The sequence below is a fragment of the Wyeomyia smithii genome, chromosome 1 (assembly GCF_029784165.1).
Source record: "Wyeomyia smithii strain HCP4-BCI-WySm-NY-G18 chromosome 1, ASM2978416v1, whole genome shotgun sequence".
NCBI classification, from domain to species: domain Eukaryota; kingdom Metazoa; phylum Arthropoda; class Insecta; order Diptera; family Culicidae; genus Wyeomyia; species Wyeomyia smithii.
In genome coordinates, this window is record NC_073694.1 from 40,600,477 (window position 1) to 40,615,011 (window position 14,535).

Here is a 14,535-nt window from a genome sequence, read left to right on the forward strand (position 1 = left end):
ACATTTTGAAATGGCAAACTTTTATTTAATATGTTTTTCAGTTCTTACGGAACGTTTTCCAGTATAGAAGAAAAAGACGTAGTCCAACGACAAACTGGAAAAAGTACTTCGAAAATGGGAGCAGATTGCACTTTCCATTTGTCATTACGGTTCATTTTTGGGTAAATTATGCAAACTATTTTGTGATTTAAAATTAGTGGAAAAATAGAAGACTTTAATCTGGTTGAAAATTTGAAATGACGTTGACACCAAAGTTGTAAATAATTGCTAGTGTTCGGAAAATAATACATAGAAATTGTAATATATTTATCATTACCTGATTGCCATGTATTTGCGAACCAATTCTGGCACATTTTTTCAATATTTTCAAGAATATCTGCATTTCAATAATAAGACTGAAAAAATGAAAGATTTTCGGAAGAAAAAAGTATGTTCATAACAAACTATTAAAAATTGTTATAAACCTGTTGACCAAACAATGACGTTTATGAATAAGAGTGTTCAACAAAATCGCTTTCAATATTAACAGTTATCACACTGAAGGAATGAAGTTTGTATAGAACTTCATTCAGAATAATGTGTAAAATAAATCTCAATTTGAAGAAAAAATAGTAAAGTGGTATGAAAATTAATCATTGGAAAATTTCGCTATTTATAAAAAATATAATTCAATATACGTCCACTCGAGACAGATAACTGATGCTAATCCAACACAATCCATTCAATGCACGAGATTTAAAAGAACGCTTTCAAATTTCACACAGTGATAAATTCGTACAATCAATCAACCATAATTTAAGCAAAGTGAAAAATAACGTTTCCAGAGTCCCGTCACTGTACACCGGGTACGCCGATGGCCAATGAAACGCCACAACTAAACGGCCAGGCAACAGATCATCACTGCGTTGCCGAATCAAATCATCTTGGTTCCCAAAATGGATCCAAACCGGCGGATCACCCGCGGAAAACGCGATACCAGAACCGACGGCCGGTAATGCAAACGACGGCAGCGACGCTCGCGGCGCTGCCACGGTGTGCCTCATCTTCGTCCTGTTCCAGCTTCGAGGACGACTGGTGCATCAACCAGTTACTTCCGGTGCCCAGAAAGTGAGTTTCTATTCTATCGACCGTACCCCGGTCTTATTTCCGCTGAGAACTAGCTGACATATTTGATAAAGTCGCTACGTGACGATGAAGAGCAAACATGTGTCATAAAGAATAGAGTTTGTGTAATATCTTTGCAGCAGTGAGTGGAATTGACGAAAACCAATTTAGGTAACGAGTTGTGGGTGATACACATATGTATTGAAAATTGTCTACTAATTCACTTACTTTCCATCCAAGTCCTAAGGTAATTTTGAAAAGCTGTGAATAATGTATGGTGTAAGAGACTCTGAACGGCAAAATCGATTAATCAATCATCCTACCCCAAAATATTGTGACTGGACGGTAGTTTTGAGTTCATTCCCTCACACTAGAAGAGTGGAACCTAAGTGTGTGTCCTAATTGAATTCTTCCAAACTTTACGATGGAATACTTTCCACCTATGGAGCCTTTCCCCTTCAATCCTTTCGTTATCTTACCGTGCATAATCCTAATAAAGCGGTGTGCTTCAACCTTTTTTCTCTCCTGTCTGTACAATCGAGCGGATGATCCAATCAATTTGAGTGGGACACCCGAAAAGCGCGTGACGATGGGGAACGACATGATCCGGAACGCTCGTCCTTTTTATCGTACCTGATTTCTGATTTAAAACGACAAAGGCTGTCATCAGAAGTCACTGTCGGGAATTTTGGCAGTAAAGAGTTTAATCTTCCCTACAGCACATGGCACGTGTGTACGTGCAAAATTGGCTTACGGAGAATGTGGCTGAAAATTTCAATTCGATCCGAAGCATGTTCATTGTAGGTACTTGAATTTAACTTATGGAATACGGAAAAGAGAACGGGATCAGGTTACTTCAAATTGATCCAAAGCATCGTTGTCGTCAAGTTGGGATTTTTAAGAAATGCTTATGCCAAATCATCCGCTGAAAACTGTAGAGCATTTCCACGTAATAAAATAATCGGATCTGACGGGACTGTCTCTGGTGGTAATAACATCAGTCTGATATGTTAGCTAAGTAACTTTAAAAAGATTCAACTTTATAATTTCGTATCCGCCGTTCGAGTAGAAATTTGTCAAAATTTTAAGTCTCAAACACAGGTTATTTTCAATATTTTTATTTAAAAATAAAAGCTTACAATAGACTAGAACTTATTACCGGAGAAATTAGATTTTTTCATAGACTCCCGAATTCAGGGAAATATATGTTCAAATCCCGAAATCTTTAGAAATATTTTCTACAATGCAAATTATCAGAAAATCGATTAAAAATTACAAACTCTTTAAAAGTGTGCACTTTTATGCAGTATTAAGTTACATTTTATAGCCATGTGCTTATGAATGACTTACAATCACCTCTTATTCCTCGGTTCGTAATCTTATGTAAACGAACCCGGTCGAGAACCATCTCTCTCACTCTTTGTCTTTGTCTGATTGTAAACTAACAGCACTTTTGATTAGATGTTTTGGAAGGCTTGTACGTGAATAAAAATAGGTAACAGTTTGTCACCGCCATAATCGACGAGTCATGAAAAATCATATTGAAGAAGGTAAAAAATTGTTTCTCATCCAGCAGCCCTAAATAATGTTTTATAGCAGTTATAGTAAACGTCTGGCAGTACTTCAGAAAGCATTTTCTCGGTCTTTCTGCTATAAATCTGAATTGAATAAATCGCTGCTTTATTTTGCTTTTTTTACTTCCTGGGACATGAACTTTTCATTTCCCGGATCCCGGGAAGGTGTAAACCGAGAGAGAGTGGATGCTTCAGATCTCAATTATATATACAATTCAATTATATATGCAATAACAACAATTTGAAATTCAAGATGGAAACTTCCGGTTTCCGGGAAACAACCAAAAATGTTCATATACCATCTAACATGGATATTTCCAAAACCGTGATGATACCCAGAGGACGAAAATCTGCCCGAAGATATAATTTTAAAATAAACAAGAGACGTAGCTCTACGTCAAAAATGTAAAATAAAAAACGAAAAGGCAAAAATAAGAATTTCAAATGCTAAGAGGTCGGTCAGTTTTCTTTACATTTCCTTCGTTCTTGCAGCATCGATTGGCAAATCATTTATGCATTCACCCAAATGCAGAAAATTGTAATTTGATTATTTAAACTATTGTACTATTGAAAATTGTCAAGCCTTGTTGAAACACAAATGTTGTTGCTAAATGCTTACTTTCCCTAGCACGGCTGACAGAATTATGTACCTAGTAAACCAGGAATGTACTAATTGGGCTATATAAGAGCCTGCTTCTGCTGAACCCATTCCCGGCGGGCCGTATGGCATCACCTGACATCTAAATTTTTACTGTAGCTTAAATTATACTTGCAGTTTTGAACAACGAAACTATTCAATACGGTTAGAGAAAAGATTGATCTACAATATGCAATACAGTTTGTGTCAATTGTGCATGTAGTTGCTAAGTAATACGAATAAGAGATCGCATTCCAGGTTAAAACTAATTTCTCTCTGCCGGATTGGGTTAAATCAATCATATTACTAGCGGACCACTTACTAAGACGATCCTAACTAAGTAGCAGCAGCATTAGCAGCGGATAGCAGCAGCAGTGGCAGCGGATAGCAGCAGCAGTGGCAGCGGATAGCAGCAGTACTAGCTTTTGCGGGTATCAGCAGCGATAGCGGCCTTTTGAGAACAAATTAAATACTTACGTAAAGAGTAAACATTTTCTCGAGTAAATATTCTTTCGTGCTTTCAAAGGACACTAAAACGCATAATCAAGCCTTGAAAATTATCGTGCCTTGATTATGCAAACAACTGTAATATTAAAAATGATCAAGCCTGCAAATTTCAACTGATCTGATTGATCGTTTAATGCTCGCTTTCCCCAATAGAATATTATACTTAGTTAACCGGAAGGGCACTCTTTAAACTATACAGGAATCTGCTTCTGCTCAAACAAATCAGTTTACTAGAGAGTGGCCACTGAGACGATCCTAACTAAGTAGCAGCGGCTTGCAGCAGTAGCGGTAGCGGATTATAGCGGTATAATCGATGATTGTTGCAAGAGGTTGATTTACTGCGAACTGGATCGACAAGCAGCAAGTAGAACTAGCGGATGGACCAGCAAAGTAAACAGCAACTTTCACAGCGATAGATTTTGGTTCTCCCTTCTGGGTCGTAATCACCGTCGACCTAATCAGGCATGTCCCCGGTTCCGAAAAACTAAAACCAATTATCCTTTAAAAGACGACTACATATTTTCAATTGAAGTAGTGGAAACGAGATTTCCACTTCTAAGTACCGTCAGCAGAGGTGAATTGTGCCAGTGGGGGTGAGATTGAGCCATTGAACCCGTGGCTTGTCAGCCATTTCTTCCGGTTCAGAAGACTAGTCTTTCTTAGTTAAGTATTCAAGGAAATTTATTCAAGAAAGATTGGTCTTGTGATCGCCTTGAGATGGCCGACACACAATGGGTTCGTATGGCACAATCTCACCCCCACTGGCACAATCTCACCCCGGCTTACGGTACTACAGTAATCGTGAATTTACCATCATGAGACGGGATGGCTTTTTACTGCTAAAAAAAATAAACTCTTCAACTATTTTTTTTTAATTTTTGAAATATGCTTTTTGCACCAAGTGAAAATATTACAATTTTTTATCTTCCTGGAATTCTTCTGCGCCGCTATAATGCTAATTTCCTTGCAAAACTTCTTGTCGTCTGCGTAAATAAGCATTTTTAGAAATACGAAAAAAATGTCTTTTATGATAAACGTAATGAGAAGTAGTCTCAAATAAGAGCCCTGGGCCACCCCGATGTGATTGAAACACATTTTGACAGACCACACTCTTCAAGGTAACTATTTGAATAGTAAATCTGATAGATAGAGCTGGTGTACCTCAAGGAAGTATCTTGGTCCCAGTCTTATATAATATTTTGCTTCTGATCTTCCTGATTTACCACCAGGATGTGAGAAATCTCTGTTTGTGATAATACAAGCATTTCTGTAGAAGGAAAAAACCTTCGTGTTTTATGCAGTAGGCTGCAAAAAAGTCTAGATATATTTTCTTCATATTTGCAGAAATGTAAGATTTCTCCTAATGGTGCAATCTTAAATTGGTCTGACTAAGTCAAATATTTAGGGCTAATTGATGATAAAAAATCTTACCTTCAAGGAGCACATTAAGAATATCCAAACAAAGTGCAATAAATATATAAAATGTTTGTATCCTCTTGTCAACAGAAATTCTAGACTTTGTCTCAAGAATAAACTGTTGATTTACAAACAAATATTTAGACCAGCAATGTTATATGCAGTTCCCATCTGGACAAGTTGTTGTACAACCAGAAAGAAGATGCTCCAAAGGATTCAGAATAAACTTCTGAAAATGATATTGAAGCGTCCTCACTGGTTTAGCACGAATGAACTACACAGGATTACTAATGTGGAAACATTAAAAAATATGTCAAACCAAATTATCAATAACTTCCGACAAAAATCATTGCAATCCTCAATTACAACGATTAGCTCACTTTATAGTCAGTAAGGTAGGTGTAAGATTAGATTATGGTTTAGTTTTAAATTCATTTTTTTTCTTGACAAGTAGGTTTACAATTTTTGTACAATTATAAACATTTAACTGCGGAAGCAATTACAATCTTTTAATCAAATAAAAATTAAAATATATGTAATAGTGTAGATATGTCACCGTTTGTGGCAGAACACACAGTATAAATTCTAAATGAATATTACTAAATAATTAATTCATCACAAAACATCTCCTCCTATAAAAAAAATAGTCGCAGGGGACAAAAATACAGTGCTTGAAGTCATTTCACGCAGAAGATGCATACAGTACGAACCCAATAAATAAATAAAAAGCCATCTCTATAATTTGGTAACAGCGGCGGGATTACTCAACTTGTTACAATGCAATGAAATTTACTAAAAATGTAAAATAGATTTAAAAAAAACTAAAACTCTTCGCTTTCCGATTCCCAACTAGAATTGAATGCGAATGAATGAGAAGCCTGAGTGAAAGTAAGTCCAGAATACGGTAGAGCATTTCAAATGGATTTCTAGCTAAGGTCAGGTTTTACCGACAAAAACCATTACAGATGAAAGCTAACAATTGTTTTATGAACAATTTTCTTCAGCAGAAAGAATGCATACGAAACAGAGTGTTTCGATAAAACTAACAAATCAGTCCTAAGACGAGAAAAATTATTTTATATTTGTTCTCAAATTAACGAAGGGTATGTGAAACAGAAAACAAAAATTTCAGCGAGTGAAGTCTGACTATCACATGCATTGTGGCTCTTGGTTGAATATAAAAACACATACAATTGTAATTCATTTTGTTGCCTTTGGGTTGTTATTTTTTCTATTGATCGGTCATAAGATAAAGTAAATACCGTAAACTGGGGTGTAATATATCCTAAATGTTTTAGGAATACAAAATTGTTTGATATTTTTAAAATGAGTACTGGCATGCATTGAGTAAGATCTAGTCACTACTTGAAAAATTTAGCAACAATTCTGCTGTTTCCAAAAATGCTCTAAAGCTTTTGCATAAGCCATCATTCCGGGGTGACTTCGATCACTTCATTGTTTTAATGAATTTGGAGTGAAACTTTGCTGCTGTAACAAATTTGAACAACTCGACAACTTAAATGAGTTCATTGATATGAGAAGCAATTTGGGGGCTATCGCATTCCACATGAACAGATCATATTAGCGAATGTTCAAGATTCATACAAAATTTTTAGAACATGAATAAACGATTGTCCATGAAGATAGTATCTAAAATCACCATAAACTAGTCCACGTGGAATATGACTCATAAAAGTGGCATGTTATACGACGTCTTAGGTGGTCGTTAAGAAGAAAACATACATAATACAGTGTTGACTCAACATTGGCTTTGAGGAAAAAATTGCAAAAATAATAATAAAAATCGTTGTCTTAATATTTCTTTACCTTGAGAACTAATCTGGGAACCGAAAAGGCAAACCAGAACATTCGCCATGACGGACGAAAACATGCGTGTAGGTACATTTTTGAGTTCTTTAGTTACCTCTTCAGTTTTCGCAACAAAATTGTGGGAGTAGATCTTACGCTCTAGGTTTTCCCAGAAATTTCCGATGGGACGCAGCTGGGGGACGCTGGGCGGGCGTCGATATTCAGCCGCTCCATCTCCTCCAACGATCATCGCCGACGCCAGAACTGACCAGAACATCGCGTCTTCGCTTTAATTGTATTTTTTGATAAACGACGCAACTTTCGGCAGGCATTTCGTACTATAAATTTCCTCGTTCACGACCAGTCTGGAGCGAAAAAAGGGCGGCTTTTAACATTCCCTTATCGCCGATTGTCAGCCACAGCAGCACTTTCTTGGGGAACTTGGTATGTGAAATGAACTTCACCTCGGAGATCACTTCCTTCGTGGGTGAAATAAAATACGAAGTACCCTGCCAGTCGATGCTATTCCGGGTGAGATAAGTTTCGCCGTCCATGACCACCACCACATCGTGATTCGCTGGGGAAATCGAATTGATCTTATTCAGCCGCTGCATCATTACCTGCAGCTCCGAGGCCAGTGGACGAGACTACCGATTCCTGACAAATATGTCCGTGTTCGCCAGGTACTTTTTCACTGTTTGGCCGCTTGCACCCACCTTCCGGCCAAGTACACGCAGCGACATAGTCACTTTTCCCTAGGTCTTCCTCTTCAGCATCCTTTGAAGCATCTCATCGCTCAGGTTCATCGGCCGTTCGGAACCGGGCTTTCTTTCGATGCTTTGATTGTTGTCCAAACGTGCCAAGATATGGGTGTCGAAACGGGCATATCCGGCGTCCACAAAGTGCCGCACGAGCGCACACTTCTGAGCGGAGTAGCTTCACTGTTTTCGCCATCACTCTTAAGGTGCCGCCACACAGACCCTAATTCCCTTAGTTTCTAAGTCATAGTTGATTGTAAAAAGCATTTTTTTCATCATAACGCGGGATTGTACTGTCAAAAGCTATAACATAGAGACCCTGAACTACTCCGTCATGCCCGAATAGTTCATAGCCTACTATTCAGTGATGAAAAAATGCTTTTTACAATCAACTAAGACTTAGAAACTAAGGGAATTAGCGTCCGTGTGGCGGCATTTCTACTCTGGTTTTGATACTGTATGGGTAGATTCGTCAGTGCATGTGAAGCTTAACCCTGAAAAATCGTCAATTTTTGTCCATTTTTTTAATTCAAACGTTATTTAAAATGTCCAGATTTCCTGCTGGCAACGTACCTTCAATAGGTAGAAGTTATTTCCAGCCTTTCATATAAGCATTCAGCAACCAAAAATTATATAAAATGAAAAATTTTTATTTTATTGATTGATTTTAATTCATTGTATAGGTGAAACAAAAATTCCTTCGAGAATGGCTAAATTTTGGACAAAGACGGTTTGTTGGTAAACTTAGGGTTGCCACCTGATAGGAATATCTAACCCGAAGATTTGGGAGGGGGTCTTGTGTGTGCATTTAGGCCCGGATTTAAGGAGGGAGCAAAGAGAGCAAATGCCCCGGGCCTTCCGACATTAGGGCCTCCTCTAGACCTGGGCCAGATGTGAAGACAGAGTGGAGACCTTTTTTCGCTCGTCACCTTCCAGCGAAGTGTGGATTATTTCAAATTTTAAAAATTTCCTGCCTCTAAATTTTTTTAGAAAATAGGGCCCCACGAAAATATCTGCCCCGGGCTCCCTTGCATCTCAATACGGCCCTGTGTGCATCGACATGCTTGTTGTGATTTATTTTCACCAAATGATCTACAACATTTACTTACTTTATTTATTTTAGCAATTCTTAACAGCCGATCGAATTCGGCGATTTTGGTGACAATTGGGTCCTAAAGCTATACCAGTTTTTATATATCGTGTGATAAAGCGTTTTCTGAGCAAAACGTGATTTTTATAAAATGTTTATCGTTTTCCTTCGATTTTTAAATGAAGATTAAAAAACAGCTCGAAAGGTCTTAAATGGCATTTCGCCCATGTACGGTATATGGGAGAACTGTCATTTAAGGCATTTCGAGCAGTTTTTTATTCTTCTTTTAAAAAAAAACGAAGGAAAACGATAAACATTTTTCAAAAATCACGTTTTGCTCAGAAAAATTGCACTCTTTCAGTTAATGTATAAAAATCAGAAAAGCGGGAAAAACTTTAGGACCCAATTTCAATAAAATATTTAAACGACAAAGATTCACCGTAAATTTGACAGCCTTAAAATCTCTTAGGGAGAAATTCTCAAAATCAATGCCGAAATTACATAGGACTTGAAAATAAATTGGTCAATTTATGACTCCAGAGCGAGTTGAAAATAATTTCGCTGGCTCAGAGAAATTTCGCTTTCACCCAGAGACCCGGAAATTACATCCCAGACCCAGAGATCACTTCCCAAACCCGGAGACTTTGGGTGAAACCCGGAGAGGTGGTAACCCTAGGTAAAGTCCTAAACAATATCATAGCGAGTGCTCTGCTTTAATCCTGATGAGACATCGAAAGCTTCCAATAATCGTTAATTTTTATTTGTTCATCGCCCCAACTTGATTTTTCATAGTAATCAATTGTTTTTAAAATTTTTATTTTTATTTTTTTTTATTTAAGTGGTTTGTTTGTCTTTGAGCCTATAGCTCTTAGAGACTTACTAAACATAAACAAACATATTTATAGATGTAGAAAAAATAAACAAACATATTTAATTCACGTTAGAGTACAAGGAACATTAAAGACTTTTTTTAAACTTGACAAAACTTTTCACAAAACTTCAAAAGAGCATTTATTTATTGGACTGTTCAATAAAAAGCAAATTTTTTAACTTAGATTTAAAACTATTCTCTCGAAGCAATTTTAGTTCTGGCTGGAGTCTGTTATACAGATCGGTTGCCCTGTTGACTGCACAATAACTCTTTATCTCTTACCCCAGTACTGTGCCTGTGGATTAAATTTTTCACACTAGAAACTCAATTGTTGATTTGACAGGACGATTATGACGACCATAACTTTAGCGACGTAGCGCTCTTAAATTTGAGGCCACTGACTCCGATTTCCGGCAGTAAATTTTAACAATCTCGACTCGTTGTTGGATCGTGTTTTTTTCCATTATGAAATGGCAAACTTTACTGAAGATAAATGTCCAGAGAGCGGGAACAATATGGCATTGTTTGTTGTCTCTATCGGTCTATTCCTATTGAAAAACCCTTTAATTCCTATTTATAGTAATCCTGATGGATATGCTTAGTTGCATCACTCTCAACTATTCTTTCAACTACAAATATTTTTGAAAGTTCGCTCGTAAAACTGCCTTACATGAATTTTATTTTCAAATAGGTTATCTCACTTAGGATGTGGCGCTGCGATGTAATCAACTTTGAAAACTGTAACAACATACCCATTATAATAAATTTTATCAGCAGGCAAATATTTACATCCTTTACCTTGCATATTAAATCGGCAATATATAAAATTTTCCGCAATGGCTCCCCTCACGTTATTTCGCGGCGGTCGGTTAACTAGCGATCAGCACTGAAAAACTGCACAATATATTGCGTTGGTTTTGTCATAACGAAGCACTTTTCGTGCTGAGCGTGGAATCGATTTTCCCATGCACGACGCTATTAGTGCGCAAATTTAATACTGTATTTCCACCCGAGCCTTGAGGGCCATTGTTAACATTTGCTCTTCCAGCAAACTCAGTTTAATACCTAGAAACAACGATAATTCACTTTTCTATGTTGCCCGGAAGTGCTTCTGATTGCCTAAAAAGCCTCCCAGGAAAATTTACAATTCATCGCAACTCACGTATGATTCCGCTGCTTCCCCCGTTGCGTATTCGGGGGAAAAGAACATTTTTCCAAAAATTTAAATTCCGAATTTTAATGAATTTGGGGAATCATTTTATTGAGGGTGGCGCGCGATTTTCCCGGAACGCAAGCATAAATTCGTTATGAGAAACACACACTGGCTATAAAAAAGGAAGGCTCACACTGATTGCACTTATTTTCTTGTTTTTATTTATGCAGAATCTTCGTCAACCGCTCTTTACATCTGGAGAACATCAAATTCTATGGCTTCGACATGGATTACACGATTGCCGAGTACAAATCGCCTCAGTACGAGCAGCTGGGATTCGACCTGGTCAAAGAGCGCCTCGTCAATCTGGGCTACCCGGTGGAAATACTCCAGTTCGAGTACGATCCGTCATTCCCGGTGCGAGGCCTGTGGTTCGATACCTTGTACGGGAACCTGCTGAAGGTGGACTCGTACGGAAACATTCTGGTGTGCGTGCATGGATTTGAATTCTTGAAACAGTAAGTTTTTTCTTAAATAGAGAGTGGAACCAATTTTAAAGTGAACTTTCCTTTGCAGTTCCCAGGTGTACGAACTGTACCCGAACAAGTTTCTGCAGCTTGACGAAAGCCGAGTGTACGTGTTGAACACCCTGTTTAATCTCCCGGAAACCTATCTGCTAGCGTGTCTGGTGGACTTCTTCACTAACTCACCACAGTATGCTGAACAGGCAGACAAAACTGGTGTCGAATACGGTGAACTGTTCATGTCGTTCCGGTCGATCTTCCAGGATGTGCGTGGAGCGGTCGATTGGGTGCACATCTATGGGGACCTGAAGAAGAAGACATTGGAAGTAAGTTACTATAGTATATAAGTTTTTGTTTAAGAATTTTAATTAACTCTCTTGATTCCACAGAATCTCGACGAATACGTCAAAAAGGATGACCGTCTGCCGATGGTTCTGTCCAGGTTGCGCGATTCTGGTGCCAAACTCTTTCTGCTGACCAACAGCGACTATACCTTCACCAACCGTATCATGACCTTCCTGTTCGATTTTCCCTATGGAGCCAAACCGGAAGAACCGCACCGTGACTGGAAGACGTACTTTGAAACCATCGTTGTGGACGCTCGAAAGCCCCTGTTCTTCGGGGAAGGCACTATCCTGCGCCAGGTAGACACAACCACAGGGGCGCTACGCGTAGGAACCCACATGGGGCCACTGCAGGCGAATCAGGTTTACTCGGGTGGTTCGTGCGATGTCTTCACCAAGCTGATCGGCGCCAAAGGTAAAGATGTGCTCTACGTGGGAGACCACATTTTCGGAGACATTCTCAAGAGTAAGAAGATTCGCGGCTGGCGTACCTTCCTGATCGTGCCGGAGCTGGTGCAGGAGCTGCACGTGTGGACCGACAAGTGTCAACTGTTTGCCGAACTTCAGCAGCTGGACGTGAAGCTTGGCGATCTATACAAAAATCTGGACTCCAGTGCCAAAGAGAAACCGGATATTTCCTCGGTGCGGACCGCCATTCGGGATGTCACGCACAAAATGGATCTGGCCTACGGTATGATGGGATCGCTGTTCCGGTCCGGTTCGCGACAAACGTTCTTCTCCGGACAGGTTGGAGGATTTTTCTCCCGAATTTATTCGGGATTTATTCACTTTTGTACTGTAATTTTAATTCGTTTTTAGGTTGTAAGATATGCAGACCTCTACGCGGCGACCATTCTTAACCTGATGTACTATCCCTTCTCGTACATGTTCCGAGCACCGGCGATGCTGCTTCCGCACGAATCAACGGTGGCTCACGAGCAGCGATTCACCCTCGAAGCTCCAATGATTCAACGAACACGGTCTAGAAATCTCGGAACGCCGAACGCCGAGCATCCTCCGGAGGATGTATCGAAAGAAATCTGCGTGAGTATCAATAACCCCGAATGTGTAAGAAAAACGTTTCTAAACGTTCGTTTTCTTCTCCCAGGCCATCATCGAAAAAGACCCTTCCGCTGGCCTGCTAACCGCCACTAGCGGCAACGTTTCCGTGCCACACACCCGGCCGGAAACACCCCGCTCGGTGACGCATACCCACGATGAAGATTACTCCGATGAGGATAGCGACGACCAGAAGCGGGAAGCCCGAGCTGCTGCAGCAGCTGCAGCTGCCGGCGCAAATGCCACTAATCACAGCTCCGTTGAGGATCAAAAATAGACTAAACTTTGGGGAAATAATTGTCTTAAGCTTTCGTTTGTGCTGTTCATCACAAAAAAACAATCGGTGACCGGTTTGTGTAATTATTGTGTAATCTTTTGACAAAAAATCTATTTATTTTCTGAAAATATGGCCTCTCAAGTGTAAGCTTTTAGTATCTCGAAAAAATTTAATCTCTACCAAACCAAACTCAAAATCAATTATATCAATTAGAACACGGCACGTTCCGTGCAAACCAGCAGCAATAATCAAGTTGTCCAAGTTCCAAATTTTCCACATATCCGTACGTTGTTTATTATTCCGATCTCGGGGAGTAGTCGTGAATTGCTTTTATCCACTTGTTAACGTATTTTACAACCGTACCACGCGTTCCCCCGAGATCTCCCGTAAATGCGCCGCCGCGTGTTTGTGTGTGTATGTGTTCTAGTTAATTACTGCAGTTCGTGCACGCCTACACCGGGTGAGGCTAATTCATTCAGTACCTGCAGACACTAGTTCTAGTATTTCATTTTTTTGCCATACTAAACTTTTCCGACGATAAAAAACGATAGCACCCTGTCGCATAGAAACCGAATCTTACAGATCAGATTAACGTCAATGAGTGGCGAAACTACATAGTGGATTGCATTTTGCAGAACTGATCGAATGCAATCGTACCGAGCGGCATTGTAAAACTATAAATGAAACGAACGTCAAACAGGGATTTCCAATTTCATAGAAAGAGTAGGTTTACGGAAACAATAGTTCCCAGAAAAAAAAACATAGCAACTGCAAGCATTATATAGCAAGGTTTGAAGAGTAGAATTTACTAGAATCTACATCAATCGCCTACAGCAATTATAAAATTGTGTAGACATGTTAAGTATTTGCGATTTGCCTTTACTAAACCTTTCTAACATCGCGTATGCAGTAGTTAACGAAAATAGAAATTCGTACAATTTGTGTGTTATGTATATATACGTGCATTCTGCTAGATGAAGCAACAGAAAAACTGAACAATATATATTAGACAAAATCAGTAGAGCAAACGTTATTGAGTTCCAGAGGCTACATTCTGATTTGCGGTAGAACAAAAGAAAGCTTGCTTGTGAATGATTTAGTAAGATTCTTTTTTAATCATATTTAATTTGTTTTCTCTACCTACCAAATAAATTGTTTGACAAAATTGGACTAGATTCTAAGGTAAAAAATACGTATCAAATAACATTACCGAGTCATTGTACATTAGAGTTAAAATACCAGTCAACCACGCTGCCAGAGGAAAATTTATAGAGCACCAAACATGAAACAACAATTCAGTTAGATGACCTCTGCATAGAACATATAGAAACTAACCGGGAATAGGATTACCCAAGAATGCATTTCTGTTGAAACGCTTCTAAATTGTTTTAGAAGAACTAATGCTCAACCAA

At 38.9% G+C, this 14,535-nt stretch overlaps 1 protein-coding gene across 8 annotated transcripts in view; it reads left to right on the forward strand.

Moving 5' to 3' along the window:
- Positions 1–14,166, forward strand: part of LOC129718313 (cytosolic purine 5'-nucleotidase) — a 78,686-nt gene extending 64,520 nt beyond the window's left edge. For 3 of the 8 annotated variants that reach the window (XM_055668957.1, XM_055668959.1, XM_055668961.1), the window contains exons 2-7: positions 765–1,107; positions 11,150–11,437; positions 11,496–11,769; positions 11,833–12,534; positions 12,607–12,831; positions 12,896–14,166. In XM_055668957.1, the coding sequence (XP_055524932.1) occupies positions 854–1,107; positions 11,150–11,437; positions 11,496–11,769; positions 11,833–12,534; positions 12,607–12,831; positions 12,896–13,123 (1,971 nt within the window). In that variant the 5' untranslated portion in view covers positions 765–853 and the 3' untranslated portion in view covers positions 13,124–14,166. Of the gene's footprint in view, positions 1–692; positions 1,108–11,149; positions 11,438–11,495; positions 11,770–11,832; positions 12,535–12,606; positions 12,832–12,895 lie in introns of all 8 variants that reach the window. The other 5 variants (XM_055668958.1, XM_055668962.1, XM_055668963.1 and 2 more) reach the window with 3 other exon arrangements.
- The last annotated feature ends 369 nt before the right edge of the window (positions 14,167–14,535 follow it).